The sequence below is a fragment of the Panthera uncia genome, assembly GCF_023721935.1.
Source record: "Panthera uncia isolate 11264 chromosome C1 unlocalized genomic scaffold, Puncia_PCG_1.0 HiC_scaffold_4, whole genome shotgun sequence".
Taxonomy (NCBI): domain Eukaryota; kingdom Metazoa; phylum Chordata; class Mammalia; order Carnivora; family Felidae; genus Panthera; species Panthera uncia.
Genome location: NW_026057585.1, coordinates 6,588,079 through 6,607,282, shown reverse-complemented (window position 1 = coordinate 6,607,282; position 19,204 = coordinate 6,588,079). Strand labels below are relative to the sequence as shown.

Here is a 19,204-nt window from a genome sequence, read left to right as displayed (position 1 = left end):
TTTTTTTTTTTTTTTTTTTTTTTTTTTTTTTTTTTTTTTAATGAAAACTCAGATGTAGAGCAGGGAAGTCTATATAGGTGGCAGGTGATATTGGTCATGAGTATTGAAAAAAAAGTAGAAATTCACTAGGGGCAGGAAAGGGGTCATATTTAACAGATCGATAACCCTGCATTAGCATACAGAGTTAGGAAGTAATCAGGAATTGCAAGCATTTGGTTTGGTAATAGTTTAGCATGTGTTCGAGTAGAGATTTCAGAAGGTAAGGCTGGCCAGGAAGGCAGGGGCCAGCTGTGATGGTCTTTATATGATATTCTGTGCAGTTCAGAATTTATGTATTCTAGATCGATCCCCCCCCCTCCCACCACACCCAACATTGGCATTTAAGTTCCATCTTCACAATTTTTACATATCTGAATATTGCCTGTACTGCTGTTTTTCTTTTCTTTTTTTTTTTTTTTTTTTTTTTAATGTTTATTTTTGAGAGAGAGACCATGCGAGGGCAGGGGAGGGGCAGAGAGAAGGAGGGACAGAGAGGGTTAGAACCAGGCTCTGTGCTGTCTGCAGAGCCCTCTGTGGGGCTTGAATTCATGAACCGCGAGACCATGACTTGAGCCACCCAGGCGCCTCTGTTTTTTTCTTAATTGAATTATGGATACAGTATACAGTAGTCTGCATAGATTTTAAGTGTTCAGCAGTTCAGCTTGAGAGATTTATATAACCATCCTTATAACCGAGCCTCAGTCAAAACACAGAGTATTTCTGTCACCCCGTTAAGTGCCATTGGACCCCTTTCTGCCATATACCACCCTGGTTTGGTTCATTCTTCAGCGTCTGGCTTCTTTTATGTAACAGTATCCGAAACGGGGTCTGTACATCATTGCTGAGTTGAATTCCATTTTGTGAATATCACAGTTTCTTGGGTTTGTTTCTTATTTCTATATTTTTCTTTGGTGATGTGTCTGTTTAAACCTTTTGCTCACTTTTTTAATTGAAAATTTTATTGAGGTAGTTGTAGATTCTCATGCGCTTATAACAAATAGAACCTAAGGGATCTCTGTAGACCTTACCCAACGGCAACATTTTGCACAGTGTATATAAACAGTATGTAATGTGACAACTGGGATATTGACTCAGTCCACTGTTCTTATTTGGAAAGATCGTTTCCCTTGTACTGACGTGTGTGTGTTTAGATTTCGTTCTATATAGTTTAGCACGAGTGGTTATGAGTATGCACTACCACAGCCAGGATACGGAACAGCTCTATCACCACTCCATTCCTCCCACTCCCCTTTATACCCTCGCCCTGCTTCCCACTCCCTCCACCTCACCTCTGGCAACCAGGAATCTGATCTCCATTTCTAAAATCTGTCATTTCAGGAACATTAACAGAAATGAAACAGTGAAGTGTAACTGTGGGGGATTTTTGCCTATTTTAAAAACTGTGCCCTTTGTCTTTTTATCACTGAATTGGAAGAGGTCTTTGTATATTCCCTATATAAGTTCTATGGTAAATACATATATAATGAGTATTTTCTCTGAGTCTCTGGTTTTCATTTTTCTAACTCTGCAAAAGTAGAAGTTTTAAATTTTTATAAACTCTGGTATTTATGTATGTATGTATTTATTTATTTTTAATGTTTATGTTTGAGAGAGAGAAAGAAAGAAACCAAGCATGAATGGGGGAGTAGCAGAGAGAGAGGGAGACACAGAATCCAAAGCAGGCTCCGGGCTCTGATCTGTCAGCAGAGAACCCGATGCAGGGCTCGAACTCACAAACCTTGGGATCATGACCTGAGCTGAAGTCGGATGCTCAACCGACTGAGCCACCCAGGCGCCCCATAAAAGGTCCAGTTTATCATATTTTTATCCTTTGTGCTTTTTGTTTCTCTTTTAGAAATCCTTGCACAAATTTCTCCAGTGGTTTCTTCTAGAGGTTTTATAGTTTTTGTTTTTGTTTTCATTTTTTTTTTTCTTAATGGCTTTTCTGTTTAGTCTGTGATCTACTTCAAATTAATTTTGGGTATCTTATGAGATAAGAGTATTTCATTTACTTTTCCTTATATTACTGAATGAGTATTATTTGGTTGGTTCAGCAACATTTGGAAGACTTTGCCTCCCCCGTGGAAATGCTTGGCACTTGTAAAAAAAAAAAAAAAAAAAAAAATCAGTGACTACCATGTTCTGAGTCTATTTTTGAACTTGCCCGTCTGTTGGCCCTTTTCCCCACCCCCACACAGTCAGATGAGATCATCTGAGTGTTCCAGCATTCATCTTTTTCAAGATTGGCTATTCTAGGTCCTTTGCATATAAAAAGTTGTATCAACTTCTAAATTTCCTTAGAAAACTTTGTTGGTATTACACTGAATCTGTATAGATCATTCTGGAGAGAACTGCATTAATATTGATTTTCTGATCTATGAGCATGGTGTATTTATGCTTTAAAATTTTTTGTTCAGCATTGTTGAATAGTTTCTATTACAGAGTACTATACCCTTTTTGTTAAATTTAGTCCTCAGAGAGTGTTATGTTTTTGATGCTATTATAAATGGAATTTAAAATTTTTTCACTTTTGGACTGTTTTTTTGGTAGTACAGTGGGGCTGGTAAGCCTCTAGGGCGTGAAGTCAGGATGTCCTGACATCTAAAACCATTTACATACTGCTGAGGGCCCCCTACCTTATGGGAATACTGTTTAGGTTGTAGGAAGCCACTGAAGACTTTTGGGTCCAATTTGCATTAATTAAGGAGGAACTCCGAAGAGGGTTGGTTAAAAAGGAAAGTGGTGGAGGCCAGGGGACTGCTGAAATAGAACTGCTATTGAATGTCTACTAAATGGCATAGTCTTTATCTCTTCCTACCATAGAATCTTCTGTGGTAGGTGGATGAGACCACCAACATTTAGGGAGGTTAGAAAAGGAATCTGATGTCCCATGGTTGTGAAGTGGCATTGCTGGGATTCAGACCTAGGTCTGGCTGATTTCTAGCTGCATCGACTTTAGTCTCTAAGTGAAAGGTGTGCTTGGATTGAGGCATTGGCGGTGGAGTTAGGTGCGCCCAGACTGCAGAAAACTTGCCGAAAGGAAATCAGTAAGACATTGTTTTGGTAGGCATTTAAGCATGTACGTTTCTTCCCCGTTTCCTCCTCAGGAACAGTGATCATGGCAGTCCCGACTCCCCTGGCTTGTGAGGATTCAGTGAGGTCCTATGTGTGATGTACATAGTCTGGCGTTTGGCTCACTGTCAGTGCTCAGTAAATGGTTAGGTTGGGATGTGTGGCTAACCCAGACAGCTTTGGACTAATTGTGTCTTACGTATACGTGAGACCAGCTAGCTGCAAAGAAAGGTCTAGACCAAAGATGGAGTTTTGAGAGCTTACCATTCACATTCTTCATACTAGGTGGATGAGGCTGAGAGTTGATCATTACTTTAAAATAGAAAAGTAAGGTATGCTAATGTTTTTCTTTTAGGCCAAGTCTAGAACACTATTACTGAGTTACTGGAGGTTTTATAAGATTGTTTTAGGACAATAAAATACAGTTATACAGCACACAGTAAATTAAAAAACAAAAAACAAGCAGGGGCACCTGGTTGTCTCAGTCAGCTGAGCATCCGACTCTTGTTTTTGCTCAGGTCATGGTCTTGCAGTTTGTGGGTTCGAGCCCTGTGTTGGGCTCCATGCTGATGGTGTGGGACTTGCTTGGGATTCTCTCTCTGTCTCTCTCTTTCTCTCTCTGCCCCTCCCACACATTCTCTCTCAAAATAAATAAATAGACTTAAAAAACAAAAACCAAGCACCCCTGTAGGTAGTACAGGCTGGAAATTTTAAAAGAAGTAGGTAAGCCAATGGCTGATGACTTCCTTAGCAGACAGTAAGGGCATTTAGCCAGAACTCCTGTACTCTGGAAAATGACCTCAGGGAATGTAACCTTTTCTTCTGAAACCCGGTTTTCAAAAGAAAAGTTTCTTTTCCAGAACTTAAAGTACTTTACATTTTGACTTAATGGCGGTATGTTTAAAGCTTAACCCAGCTAGGAGACAGGAGCAGCAGAGTAATGGCGGGGGGGGGGAGGGGGGGGGCGTAAGCCCAGGTGAGGGTAAGATCTTAGCCCATTTTTGATACCTTGGCCGGTAGGTGCATTTATGTGCAGTTCTCCTACTTAAACACCAGATGGTGCCACTCAACCGGCATTTGACTGGCCCTTCAGCCTTGGCCCTCTGTTTATGGGCAATAAACAGTCACTCAGTAGAACCTGAAGGAAGAACTCTTGCCTTGCCTTGAGTGACGTGGCATACCTTGATTTACAAATGTTGGACAACATCATTGAGCTTCCTGAGTTCTTGTTTCCTCCCCTCCTTCCCCTGCCGCCCACCCCTGCCCCCACCAACCTCTCTTCTAGCTTCTCAAGGATATAGGATCAAAATAGCTAGAAGTATTCTTTTATCTCCATCTAGGTAAAACAAATTTTAGTTCTTTAAATAACTAGTTGTTGCGGGATGTTCAGAAAATTTTATTTTTTAATAACAATTGAATCTTTGAGTGTCTAGAAAATTCTTTGTGTAGGGGCGCCTGGGTGGCTCCGTCAGTTGAGCGTCCGACTCCGGCTCGGGTCGTGATCTCACGGTTTGTGAGTTCGAGCCCCGCGTCGGGCTCTGTGCTGACAGCTTGGGGCCTGGAGCCTGCTTCCGATCCTGTGTCTCCCTCTCTCTCCACTCCTCCCCCGCTCACGCTCTGTCTGTCTCTCTCTCTCTCAAAAATAAATAAAGATTAAAAATAAAATTTTTTTTACTTAAAAAAAAAAATTCTTTGTGTCGCCGGTTATTGGGTAAAATGGGCAAACAGCTGGTATGGCCCAGTGATGATTATCTGGGTGGGTGATAGGGAGGAATTTGAATGTGAGCCGGGCCCGTGAAGAAGGACCTCTGGTCCCACCACCCCGTGAACAGTCCCACTCAGTGAAGCTAGTACGGCTTGTGCGTTGCATCCATTGTACAGTGTCAGGCCCTGTGCTGTGCACTTGAAGGAACCCTCGCGTGTGAAGAATATTAGTCTTTGTGATATGTGTCACAATCACTTTTTTCCATTTTGCCTTTGTCTTATAATTTCGCTAATGGTATTTTTACCATATGGAAGTTTAAAATTCCCCCCCGCCCTGCCCCAAAAGGCCTTATTACATACACAGGGGAGAGGTTCACTCCTTCTTGGCTGCCGCTCTCCTCCTGGCTGCCAGGACGTTGCTCAGCTCCTCTCTCTTCCTCTTGGCATGGATGTGTGTCTCCACTGTTTTCTGGAAGAACTTGAGGGCACTCTTGTCCTTGGGAGACCTTGAGTGGCTCTGTGACATGCCCTTGTGTGGGGTGAAGCCCACACCTCTCGGATCATGTCCCATAGGGACATGTGCTCTCAGGGAGGCGCCCTCACGTTCCATATGAACATGTGCTCAGGGAGGTGCCCGCGGCGGTGGCTGTGCCTCAGCTTGCTTCTCTCAGTCAAGTCACCTTATGGCCCTTGTCAAGGCCCACGGCCATGGGGCGGCACAGAGCCTTGCTGCTGCTCTCACTGGCTCCCTCAGCCGGAGGTTTAAAACTTTCTTCTGGCCAGGTCTGTGGATGGGACACCTAGCTGGCTCAGTCGGTAGAGTGTGCGACTCTTAGTTTCAGGGTGGTGAGTTCGAGCCCCACGTTGGGTGTAGAGATTACTTAGGAAACTAAAATCTTAAAAAAACAAAGCAGAAACCTTTTATGTGGTCAGAATTACCAAATCCAGGATTTTAGGTCACACTGAGAAAAGCCTTCTTCGCTTGAGGATTAAAAAAAAAAATTCCTGTCTCTTTTTTCCCCAGAACCTTTCCAGTTTCATTTTTTTACACTTATGTTTTTGTTCCATCTTGAATTTTCATGTAAAGGAATGAGGTAAAAATCCAGCTTCGTGTTTTTCCAGTGCTGGAGCATACAGAAAAGTGAACCTGTCTTCCTAATGGCCTCTGACACCATTGGGGTAAGAGTCAGACGCACGAAGGTTGGCGCCCAGCACGATCTGAGTGTGTTAGCACGAAATTGGATGTGTTCAGGTGCAGGTGCTTCTGTGACAGTATGATCTACAGCAGGGGCTCAAGGCTGGTGCAAGTTACTGAGGAAGTGTGGGAACTGAGACATGAGCTTGGCCTTGAATGACCTTTAAAATTTGGATAGAGTAAAAGACAGTGTTTGGGGCTAGAAACAGAAGTGTGGATACAGCAAGATGGTTAGCGAGAGTGAACTAATGACTGCTACTGCTTAACAAGTCCTTAATACGGGTCAGGCTTTGATCTGAACCTTATCTTTACGTGCATTAATGCGCGTGGTTTTCACAGTGATCATATGAGGTAGGTACTGTTTTGGTTTTGGCCATTTTACAGAAAAGGAAACTGGCAGAACGGCCAAATGAAGTATCTGAGGTTTCAGAGTTAATTATGTAGTAGGGCTGGGGTTTGAACCAAGGGAGGATGACTCTGGAGACTAGAGAGAATCCCAGCCTAGCTGAAGTGAACGTGCCTGACAGTGCAAGCCAGGGTTGGACGATCACCCAGGGGGGATTTGCCTTCTGGTGAAGAAGACGACATTGAAGAGGTCTGGCCTCCTCTGGCTGTGTTCATCAGTATCGCTTATTACTTATGTCTCGGAAAATGACATACTGCAGAAATTACACTCTTCATAGTGGAGTCGATATTTGCTTTCTCGGGGCACCTGGGTGGCCCGGTCAGTTGAGCATCCGACTTCGGCTCGGGTCGTGATCTCGGGGTTTGTGGGTTCAAGCCCCACGTCAGGCTCTCTGCTCTCAGTACAGAACCCGCTTCGGATCCTCTGTCCTCCTCTCTCTTCTGCCCCTCCCCTGCTTACGCGCATGCGCGCTCTCTCGCGCACACTCTCTCTCTCTCTCTCTCTCTCTCAAAAATAAACGTTTATAAAAAAAATTTTGCTTTCTCTGTGAGAATGTATTTCCATTGCTTTCCTTGTTGATTTGCAATTTAATAAACATAACAAAATTTTTATCCTAAAAACAGAGAAACCCATTCAGATAGGTTTTAATAAAAATGCAAGGAAAAACATTTTTTTTAGCACCATGCCTAGAACTAAGTAAATGCTTAGTAGATGCATTAGTAGTGTGTTGTTTTTTTTCCCCTTTTTGGACTCCCAAGTCCTACCCTTCTGAAAGTCTGCAGTGGCTTGGGCTTTAAAATAGATATGATTTATGAAATGTTCTTGTCAGTAAAGATTTCAAGTACTTGATGCACTTGAAACCACAGCAGCAATTTATTCTTGATTCACGTTGATAAGTAATGGTCCTGCCTAATAGTAGCCAACACTTTGAATTTTTGTGCATTCAGAACATTTCATAAATTTTATTACATAGTTCAATTATGTATTTTTACATAGTTGTATTTTACAGTTTTTTTTTTACATGGTTGTGTTTTACATAGTATTTTACATGTAAAATACATGTATTTTACATAGTTCAATTATCTAATTATCCTGTTTCAGTGAGAAAAACTAAAAAGACCAGTATGGGTTTTTTGTTATTTTTTTTTTCATTGTGAGCTTGAATAGGAAAATTGTGAGTTTTTATGGGAGGGGCTGACCTATTTTCTTTAAAAAAATTATTTTTAATGTTTATTTATTTTTGAGAGAGAGAGAGCACAAGCGGGGGATGGACAGAGAAAGAGGGAGACACAGAATCCGAAGCAGGCTCCAGGCTCTGAGCTGTCAGCACAAAGCCCAATGCGGGGCTCGAACACACGAACTGCGAGATCTGAGCTGAAGTCAGACGCTTAACTGACTGAGCCACCCAGGCACCTCTGGACCTGTTTTCTTTCTAGCTTGACTTTTATGTAATATCTGTCCATTTGGGGCCTATCTTTGCTTATACGTCCAGGTGAGGTATTGACGTCAGGGGATTGAGACCCGCTCAGGATTCATCTTGAATTAGGACTCAAACTGTCACGATTCCTGTTGTATGTCACAAGACTATTTTAAGAAGTTAGAAGAAGAGCAAGAAATTAGACCGAAAGAAAGGAGAAAAAAAGGGATTAATGTAGGTAAAAATTGTATTTAATGAGTTAGAAAACAGCAAAAAGAGCTAATAAATAAAATCTATAAGCCAATTGATAAAGAAAAACGGAGAAGGCCCTAATACACAATGTGAGAAATAGTTACCCTACAGATATATTAAGACGCATGTGAAATGACACATGTAAAAAGTTATTTGTTGTGATACTGTTTTTAGTAGGATAGAATTGGAAACAACCAAACTATCAAGAGGGTTCTAGTTAAATGAATAATGGAACTCTAAATTGTGGGAGATTGTGCAGCTGTGTAAAAACTGTGCAGTTGTAAAAAAGAAAAATTATGTGTAAAAATTGTATATTGCTTACATATATAATATATATTATACATGTATTACATAATAGGAACACCTTATGTATATATTCTGCAGAATCTTGACGATATTGTTAAAAACAAGGTATTTAGTAGTATGTATACTATGCTATCCATTTGTGTGGAAAAGGAAATTAAGATTTATATATTTATGTTGATCTGAATATACATTTACAAATCTCTGGAGAGGCAAACAGGAAACTAATAGGAACAGATGCTTGGGAGGAACGTGAACTGGGCAGATGGGGTACCATGAGAGGCTCCTTTCCATGGCCATTTTATTGAGTGAGTTTATTACCTAGTTGAACAATTAGGTAAAATTCTATTTGAAAGAGCTTATTTAACAGATTAAATGTTTTTGAGGAATCATTTTGGGGAAGGAGAAAATGAGTTGGTTCTATTTAATTCAGCAATACTTAACAATTCTGTACAAAAGGCAAGGCATAGTTGGGAATAAAGAGATCATATAGGATTATAGCCTTCCAGTCACTGAAGGTACAGTCATGCAGGCAGGCAGACACAAGTGTAATACAACTAAATACAGCAGAAATCCAGAAGCAGCCCAGTGGATGAGCAGGGAAGGGAATGTGGGAAGACCCTGTGAAGGAGGCATGGCTTGAAGCTAACATGGAGGGACATACAGGACTTTGACAGCTGGTGATGGGGGAAGCAGTGGGCAAATAGGGATAAAGAGGACATCTTTTGGATGGAGGGAGATATGCATGGAAAATCTCGGGACTGGAGAGCGTATGCGTGGTTTGCTTGCTAACGGAGTCACGTGGCCATTTCTGTGCAGTGGGTGTGAAGGCTGGGTTTACTTGTGCAGGAACGGTCTTGTATTTGGATGTATGTCTGAATATGATCTTTTTTTTTTTCATGGGTGATTGCAAACATACACAAAAGTAGGCAAGATAGAATAATGCAGCATGTGAACTTCAGCAGTTACCAACTCTACCCACTCTACCCTCCAGCTCTCGCCATATTTTGGAACAGATCCCAGATAACATTTCTTCTGCAAGTGTTTCAGTATCTAGCTCTAAAAGATAGGGACTTTCTCTCTTTCTTTTTAACCAGTTGGAGTGCAGATTTCCTGTCGCTTCATAGATGACAAGTAGTTAATTTTAATAGTTTTTGTTTGTTTAAATCAATGAATAAGGTTCACAGGTTGCAATTGATTGATATGTCTTTTAAGTCTCTTAAGTTTTCTCTCCGTTTTGTCCCTCCCTTGTCATTTATTTGTTGAAAGAATACAATTGTTTGTCACAGAGCATTTCCTCCTGTCAAGGTTTTACAGATCACATCCCTGTGGCCTCGATCAGTGCATTCGTCTGTTGTCTGTGTTTCCAGTAAATTGATAATTGAATCTAGGGGCTTGGCCAGATCCAGGGTAGTTCGTGTTTGTTTTGGTTGGCTAGATTTTGTTTTACTTTATAGGCGGTATTATCATTTCCTGTCAGGGATTTGATTGTCTCTCTTTTTCTGATTTTAACAGCCACCACTGATCATGTTTCCATTTTAGTCATCCTTTACAGAGTAAAAAGAACAAACCAGTACACGTCTTGGTTTCCATGACATCTCTAGTCTTTCACTTCGTATCCCTTATGAAGATCCTGTGCAGTAGAGAATTTTTAAATATAAATATATTTCAAAACTGGTGTCAAGAAGGTGCAAGATGTTTTCTTGGATGAAAACTAAATGTATCTCGTTTTAATGGATTTTCACAGCCTTGATTATTTGTGTTTTGTACTTCACTAGGTTGTTCTTCCAGTGCGTTAGAAGTAAGGCAGCAGGGAAGCAGTGGTGCGGAAGTATCCCATGGCAGGTAGGAATTATTCCTGTCTTCAGACCTGCTTCGTTAAGACTGTTTAATCTGCAGTGTTGCCTGAAAAGACTTTGAAGTCCGGTATAAACTGGTTTGTCTTCATCATACTGTCCCTGAAAGATCTTTTATTTAAGCAGCGTGGGCCATGTCGGGTCTTTTAATTCAAAGGACTATTTGGTTATAGTGAAGATTTAATGATTTGCCTCCTATTTCACTTAAATATTTTCCGAGGTTTTAATTGTAGTCACTGTTTTCTCTAGGGAAAATTTTGGATTCACCTGACTAACTTCAGCATCTTTTTATGGACTGCTGACTCCTTGATGTTGGTATAAATGGGGTGTAATTCATAAGCTCCTGGCACATGAGAGACTCACAGATGCCTGGTGCCTGAGGGGCTAGGCCAGGGAGGCAGCCACACTTTCATTGGTGGAGGTGTAGCTTGAACTTGTAACCCTAGATTCGCACAATGAAACCTTCCTAAAGCCAGACTCGAAGCAAGCTGAGGGTATTGTGTAAGTTTGGGGATAGGTTCATCCAAGAGAATAGTTTTTCATGAGAGGTATACAATGTGGCTATTACAATTGCAGAAGCACTTGATTTGGTCACTGCTTGTCCTTGAAGCCTGGGAAAGCAGTGGTCATGATCAGAGAAGGAACCGAGTGTTGGAAGTTCTGTTCAGAAACTAATACTCTCTGAGTTAGGCACATGGTCTTTCCTAGAGGCAGAAATGGTCCCAGGAATGTTCAGAAATACTGGACTACTGTTTCCATTTCCTCTGGGGGTGGGGCGGGGGGAAGGCATTCTAGATAGAAAGCTTGCATTGATGTTTTATATGAAGATTATTTTGTCTTTTAGGAGCCCGGTTCCAAAGAACATCCTGTAACCCACAAGTGTGAGAGCGCCTCTGAGCCACTTCATTATCCTTCCAACCAGCAGAGAAACCCGTTCAAGGTACTTGACAAGAATCAAGAACCGTCTCTCTGGAAACAGTTCACCAAAGGCGAAGGTGAGAAAAAGATGGCTGACAAGAATCAAAAGGAAAAAGGAGATGTGTTCTTGGATCAAAAGAAGGAATGGAAGGCTGAATCCAACTGCTGGATGAAGAAAGATCTCTCCTCTGGCCTGGAGGTAAAGAAAAAACAAGCTGCCGGTCAAGAGAAGCATGGAGTGGAGAAAGAGTTTCAGTGTGAAGCAAAGGAGAGCAAAGGGATGCACAGAAGAGACCTTTCTGGGGTTGAATCCAAACAGGGCCACGGCGATGAGCTGAGAAAACCGTCCGGATCTCTTCAGGAGAAATCAAATGTTGAGAGTCATCATGTCCAAAAAACATCAGAGCCTCTGAGGGAAAAGGAACCCAAGCCTTTGCCTGGAATTACTCATGGTCAGAACCCAACAATCAAGCCCCAGACAGGGGGCCACCTCAACAAAGAGCACTCCAAGAGCCGGGAGCCTAGAGAAGCAAAGGCAGGGGGTGACCCAAGCACGCAGTCCAATCAGCACTCGGAGCCTCGGGATGTGCCTGCCCCACAAGGACCGTCTGCACAGTGCGCACCAGCTGCTGTGGCGCGCCCCCTGGGAGAGGGCCCAGAAGCGGGCTCCAGCCATGGTGACCATGGGCAAGGTACTGCTGTTTCCCCGAAGCCTCCCTTGCTCTTTGACTTGACTCTGGACTCACAGAATGAGAACCGCCTTTCATTCCCTGGTCAGAGCGTGCAAAGAAACACATCTGCCACCTCAGGAGTTTCCAAGAAGGTGGAACCTTCAGACCCGGTAGCCCAACGTGTGTACCTCACGACACAACTGAAACAAAAGAAGGTAACTGCTGACTTGCCGTGTGCTTTATTTTTGTTTTTGTTTAAAAAAATTTTTTTAAGTTTATTATTTTGAGAGAGAGAGAGCGCGTGTGCACCTGCTTAGCGGGGGAGGGACAGAGAGAAGGAGAGACAGACTCCCAAGCAGGCTCCATGCCATCAGCACAGAACCTGATGTGGGGCTCAAACTCATAAACTGAGATCATGACCTTAGCTGAGATTTAGGAGACGCTTAACCGACTGCACCACCCAGATGCCACCCGTGTGTTTGTTTCTAAGGTCAGAGCATTGCTTTCTGTGGGCCGCAAACCAGTCAGATAGATTAATAGGACAAAGGTTTTGCAGGTGGTTAGTTTGTCTTTGCCTAGGCTTATATTTTCAGGGTCAGTAGATCAGCTGGGTTTAAAAAAAACAAAAGCCCCCAAAAAACAAAAAAAAAACATGGTTTTCACACATACACTTAATGGACCATAATTTCAGTTTTCACATTTTAGGCTACTTTAATTTGAAACTGTTTTTCTAACAACTGGAGAAGAGAGGATCTTACAGGAGGTGTTTTTCAGAGCACACTGAAATCCGTGAACCTCCAGGCTCTTCCAGACAAGGGTCAGAAGTTGCTTAAGCAGATCCGGGAGTTGGAGGAAGCCCTGGGAGCTCTTGCCCTCTCCCCAGAGCCAGGTGAGATGGGCTGCACCCCAGAGCCAGGTGAGATGGGCTGTACCCCAGAACTCAGGGTTTGCGTGAACTTTACAAGAGACATTCGAGAAGCCCTTTTGATAAAGAAGACACTGATTGATTCAGTGTCCTTTTGATGATCTACTTCTGAGCTTTTCAGAATTACACTTGTGATTTAGAAAAACTTCCTGCATTGCCTGTGGACTCCGCTCGTTCCCATTGGTTAAGAGACTTTCAATGCTGTGCCCTTGAGGTCTTCCTGGCTCAAGGGAATAGAAGTGGTCCCACCCTCTCCTGACCTCCTCCCACACAGATAATTCCTTTGCTTTCCTCAACTGTAGCCTGTTCTTTCCTTGTTTTGTTTTTGAACAGACGCTAATGAGAAGAGTGACACTCAAGTACCACAGCAGAGAAACCTCACCAAAACTGCCGCTGACCTCCCTCGCTTGGTACCTCCCCCACCCCTGCAGGATCAGGGACTGCAGCCTCTGGGTTCTCAAGGACTGAAGGCCGTCTGCCCACTAGCTGCTGGGGGATCCAGCTGGTGCTATGGAGGTAAGATCCAAGGGCCTGGCCCTGCTGTGAATTGCTACACCTCCAAGTTCAATGCTGCCTAGCAGGTGTCTCTGTGACCATGTGAAGAGAGAAGCCATTCTGGAATTGTGAATTGCCCCTATAATAAAGACTGTGGTGCTCGCCGGGTTTCCACAATGTTTAGATTTCTGGGCCTGCCTTGTTCACGGGCCTTGATCGGTCAACGCAGTGGCCGGCACATGGGAATCATCTGGTAAATGTAAGTGAAAACTCGAACCCACACCACCATGAGGTAGGCAGACCAGTGGGTACATTTGCACTCCTGTGTGCGTGTTAAGGCAGGGGAGAGGAGCGACGTGAGTCAAGCTGATGACCAAAGAGCCACCGAGAGCAGTGCCACCCTATTTAAATTAGTGCTTCTGTCCTAAACTTTCCAGAAAACAGTGATTCAGAAGTAACTGCAAATAACGATGCCAGTAGAGCCTCAGATATGTCCTAAGATGGGTTGGTTTGTGGATCAGGAGTTGGGACCTGATGAGCTCACTGGTTAGGTGGGCTGGCAGCGACTGGAAAAGCCAAGGCCAGTTTTCTCCCAGCTGAGGACCTCTAGAGGGACAGAAAGAGAAAAGGAGAGAAGCAAGGAAGCAGAAAGAGGAAGGAAGGGGAGAAAGTCGAGGAGCAGTAGTTAACAGAGGGTAAGAAATAGGCTTGGTGCCAGACGAGCTGAGGCTTGTCTAAGAGGGAACGGAAAATGCGTGTGTTTGAGTAGCAGGACAGTCCTGGCTGAGAGCACTGCTGTGAGAGCATCATTCAATGAGCATGATGGTGACTGAGTCACCTGGACAAAAACGAAATTATGTTAGAGTCTTAAGGTGAGAAAGTATATAATACGTTTTGAAAAGCACTCCATTAAAATGGTTTATCGTTTAAAAATATTGTAACATTTAAAAATATTGTAAACATTAAAAATATTGTAACGTTTAGATGGTTAATTGCTTGCTGTTTATCTAGAAACCATATTTGGGACACCTCATCCCTGACACTGCAAACAGCTGAGGTGCGTGTCTAGCTGTTCCCTGTGGGACGAGGGAGCTAATACCGCCTGGCTCAGGGCGGTCAGCGTGTGACATGCATGTCAGGGGCTGTCTCCCCCTCTGCCCGAATTAATATCCACAGACTTCCACTAGCTCGGCCTTCCCTGTTGCTGACTTCCCTTCTTTGTCCAGCCCCGAGGATCTTTTCTTCCTGAAATAACAATGGCACTATTTTTTCCTCTGCCACCTCTCCGAAGCTGGGGGGAAAAAGAAACACATCCAAAACATTACAAGTTACCTCTTTATTATCCTTTCTGTTATTTTGCCCTTTATTAGAATGTGTAATTAAACAGACAGAAAATGGGGATCGAGGGGCCTGGGAGGCCAGGAAAATCGAGAGGCAAGAATCTGTAGTCCGTGCAGATTGATTATCTGGCGAACCACGAATTGCCAGGGTGAAATACTTGTGACACCTTGAGTGAACGCCTGTTTGTCCCCAGGCCCTCCCAAACCAGATGGCCCTCATGCAGTGTGGAAAATCATAAGTAAAGCCATTGACGAGCTACATCAGTCACTGGAGTCGCGGCCTGCCGAGACAGCTTTGGCAGAGGATCCCCCCGGGCTGAAGGTGAGCCGGGGAAGATTCCTGGCGCGGAGTGTCCCTGCACCCACAGACCCTGGGTCTCTGCCCAGCAGAGTGCTGTCCTGGTGGATCTTTCCTACGGATAATACTTCCGCGGCTTCTCTTGTATTTTCTCCTCCTGCTAAGCAGTGAGGGAAAAAAAAAAAAGTTTTTTTTCCCTAAAGCCATAAAATTATAGAAGTCTATAGCAGTAAAAGATCCGTTTACGGAGCTTCACTGGGTGCCACGAAGGAATTGCGAAGGAAGGATGCGAAGGAATTGCGCTCTTAGGGAACTAGTTGGGGGGAGTGCACATGCAACAGATATAAGCCAGCCAGAAAATGATGCAAGAACAGAGGTACCGTGTGCATTGTAAGGGACCGCAGACAGTATGCAGCATACAGAGGAATCAAAATAAGGGAGAAGTCACTCTAGGTAAAGAACTCTTCGTTGCCTGCCTATTCCGTGCCTTAAAGAAGTTGCAGGCTAAAGATTACCGAGAGGGTAGAAGCCGAAGGCTCCGTCAGAGAGGAGATACGGGGCTCGATTATTAACAAGTGAAGAGCGAGGGCAGCAGGTGGCGCTACTGAGCGGGGCGGCCCTGGCCATGCAGCCTGGCATAGGGAAGCACCTCAAGAGAAATGACGGAATCACTGTAGAATTTTGAGCGAGGCGTTTTCTGAAGATTGTTGTTGTGGCGGAGCACAGGATAAAGTGGAGTGAGAAAAGACTGGAAGGGGGTGTCAGTCACAGGGCTGTTGAAATTTAGGACTCACAGTGTAGATTGGGACATTGCCTACAGAGTGGAGACTCACGTTTAAAGGAAAATAAGGAAGAGCCATCGAAATGGCTTCGTCAGTGAAAGGAAGGTGGCCAGTCAGAGGTCTTGGCAGCAAGCAATAGAAACTGCCTGGTGATCAAAGCAGACACACCAAGACTCTCCCTTGAGGGGGTAGGGGACGCTCTTGATAGACGCTCTTGATAGACATGCTGGCTGGTGGTGCAAGTCTGTCCCAGGCACACCAGGACATATGGTCCCCCTAGGTCAGAGGCGGACTCGGGGACATCCGAGGATCAGTGAGCAGCCCCGTGACAGCTAGGATATTGGGAGGATCACTTCTAGACACGAGAATCGGAGAGCATGGAGTCCATGTAGTCAGGATCCAGCCCCTCATGAGGAATTTATACTCCGCTTTTGATTCTTACCTCTATTAGGTCCCTTTGCTACTGCACCAGAAACAGGCGTTGGCCTGGTTACTATGGCGGGAAAGTCAGAAGCCACATGGAGGAATTCTGGGTAAGTCTGACATTATGATAAGAGTCGACATATGTTTTGTAATTTTTTTCTCTCCTCTCCTCTCCTCTCCTCTCCTCTCTCCTTCTCCTCCTCCTCCTCCTCCTCCTCCTCCTCCTCCTCCTCCTCTCCCTTCTCCCTTTCACAAGAGCACGTGTGAGCCAGAAAGGGGCAGATGGAGAGAGAGAATCTTGAGCAGACTCCACACTGAGCACAGAGCCCAGTGTGGAGCTCAGTCTCACAACAATGAGATCATGACCTGAGCTGAAGTCGAGAGTTGGACACCTAACCAACTGAGTCACCCAGAGATGCCGCCTCATTTGACCCTGTCACCAGCTCTGGGGTGGGCACTATGATGCCCCCTGTTTACAGATGAAGAAACTGAGGGGCAGGGTGGGAAAAGCAACATACTCAAGAGGTGAGGTCGTCGTGGCACCCAGTAGAAGCTGACTGTGGCTCATTATGCAGAAGGAGAGTTCATTCTCTGGTGGCACAGAGAGTGTCTGGGAGATGTGGAGAGCCAGGCTGGAGACCAGATATCTAGGAGCATGGCCAAAGCCAAGTAATAAACTCAGTGTCCTGTGGAAACTGTCATGGCTGCTTTGCTCAAGCACCAGAGGAGAGCATTGCCACCCTAGTGTCGGAGACTCCTATCCCCACCCTTTCCTGCAGAAAGGATGTCACAAGGAACCTCATTTCTCACGTTGCTTACATCTGAGTTGAAATCTTATGTGAGTTGAGTGCATGTGATCTCCAGCGCCAGGTCACGCTGCCAGGACCTTAGGTGCAGGGGACCTTAGAAAGTAAGTTTTCCAGGCTCTGCTTTGGAGACTCCTCAAACTAAAATTTTCCAAGGGGTTCAGCTTCTAGAAAACATGACAGACGGCCATGATGGCTAGTAAGTGGCCGTGTTGGGGATCCTCAAGGTTCGATGATTTGCTAGGAGGATGCACAGCATGTGGTCATACTCATGGCTGTGATTTGTTACAAAATAAAAAAAGTAGGGGCGCCTGGGTGGTTCAGTCTGTTTAGTGTCCGACTCTTGATTTCGGCTCAGGTCATGATCTCATAGGCTTGTGAGATCGAGTCCCGCATCAGGCTCCGCGCTGATGAGATTCTCTCTCTCTTTCTCCCTCTCTCTCTCTGCCCCTCCCCACTCTCTGTCTCTGTCAGAATAAAAAAAACTTTAAATAAGTTAATTAATTAATTAATTAAATTGATTTTGATTTGCTAGAAATCGAAGTCAGCAAAGGAAAAAGGCACATGGGGCAAAGCTCAGGGGATACCAGGTGCAAGCTTCCAGAGACCTTTCCCAGTGAAGTCACACAGGCTGAGCTGTGATGACACATGTAAGATGTTACCAAGCGGGGAAGTTTGGGCCCCAGGTGTTTGCTAGGAACTGGCCACAGTGGCAGCTTCCGGCCTGTTGGGTCCTGAAATTCCAGACTCCCAGAAGGAAAGCAGCTGTGCAGCATAAACCACATCATGTGGGCACAGTTTAGGCACAGTGAGCCACTCTTACAAGGTCTGGGAACGGTGGGAACCCTGCTTGAATTCGTGTTCCCACACGCCAGCCCAGGGCCGACCTTGTCAGCGGGCCTTTCCCAGGATGGGGGTCAGATGTGTGGTGCTAAGTCTGTCTGCATGGTAGCAGGGTCAGAATGCGAACCAGAACCCATGCTGTGACATTTTACTTCTGCTTATGTCAGAATGCTTATTGAAACTGTTCAGGTGAGGATGAGAATATTCTATAGGGTACAAACAATAAATTAGGTAAGTTCAGTGACTGGCACAATGATACCACCCAAGAAATGTTCATTTATGGTGCTCTTTGATGAATAAATGAAGGGAATGGAGAAGGACTGTTTTGGACGAACTCCACCTACTGGATCCTTTTGCTTTGGCGGAGTAAGAAATTAAAAAGACCAGGCAATACCACCAAACTGAGATAGATGTCCACGTATGCATCTGTTAAGTAACATTTCAGCATGCAGACTAGAATAAAATCTAAGTCCTAAATTCTAAGTTTTGCAAAAGTCACGGCAAATGCCTTTGATCTAGATAGTAAACAGCAAGAGCTAGGGTTCATCTTCAAATGCAAGGTGAAGGATTTGTCAGGCTTGGAAAGGACCTAGATCCACACCGACAGCACAGCAAGGGCTAAGGTCTGCCAGTGGCTTCTCTCTTCAAGTGGAGGTGATGCTTTGCCCTAAGTAATGGACTGTCCGATTTTTGTTGTTTTCCAGCGGATGATATGGGATTAGGAAAAACTCTGACAATGATTGCACTCATCCTGACCCAGAAGAATCAGGAGAAAAAGAAAGAAGAAGACAAAAACATGGCATTGACCTGGCTTTCCAAAGATGGTATACAAATAGCCTGTTACTTCCTAAGTGGACATTTTTAAGAGTAGACATTTTTAAGCTCTGAAAGAACACGTTTGGTCATATTTAATTCATCTATTGGAAAACTAGTGTTAGACTCATTCCTGTGCCATCATTTCTGATGCTAGATCTGCTTAATTACAAGTGATCATTTCTCCTTTTGCTATAAACTTAGCTTGACCTGTAATTAGAAAAAATTTTATAGAGAGCCAAGGCTCTGGAAGGGCTCTGATGATTATTTCTGTTAATGTTGAGGACATAACCATAGGTTAGGTACAAATTAGTTAATATATTGTTTTCTTAAGGAAGGTCTGTCACAACCTCAGATTGTAGCCACCATAGCAGAAGCTGTTTTCCAAGTGTTCCGAAATTCCAGAAGTTTCCAATTTCTAGACAATTTCTACCTTATCTCAACCTCTGTTTGAAAGTAAAATGTGCAAGTGCATTAAAGGTCCTACATGTAACATATTGGCATCACCACATCACGTGTAAGTTGCTAACATCCACCAAGACAGTTGGTAGGTCAGTTGGTAGGACTGTTATAAATCTACCGTCCATTTGCAGGGCCTCTAATGAACACGGTCGCAGCTGGGTCCTGTGCCCCTGGGTTCATGCAA

The 19,204-nt window shown here is 44.1% G+C and overlaps 1 protein-coding gene and 1 pseudogene across 1 annotated transcript in view; one reads left to right on the top strand and one right to left on the bottom strand.

Annotated features, from left to right (window-relative positions):
* The window catches only part of TTF2 (transcription termination factor 2), a 42,378-nt gene that overhangs the window by 3,422 nt on the left and 19,752 nt on the right, over nucleotides 1-19,204 (top strand). The window contains exons 4-10 of the mRNA XM_049618372.1: nucleotides 10,167-10,233; nucleotides 11,089-12,048; nucleotides 12,608-12,722; nucleotides 13,092-13,274; nucleotides 14,788-14,915; nucleotides 16,125-16,206; nucleotides 18,450-18,569. Coding sequence (XP_049474329.1) covers nucleotides 10,167-10,233; nucleotides 11,089-12,048; nucleotides 12,608-12,722; nucleotides 13,092-13,274; nucleotides 14,788-14,915; nucleotides 16,125-16,206; nucleotides 18,450-18,569 — 1,655 coding nt within the window. The remainder of the gene's footprint in view (nucleotides 1-10,166; nucleotides 10,234-11,088; nucleotides 12,049-12,607; nucleotides 12,723-13,091; nucleotides 13,275-14,787; nucleotides 14,916-16,124; nucleotides 16,207-18,449; nucleotides 18,570-19,204) is intronic.
* LOC125913290 (60S ribosomal protein L36-like) lies at nucleotides 5,189-5,525 on the bottom strand (annotated as a pseudogene).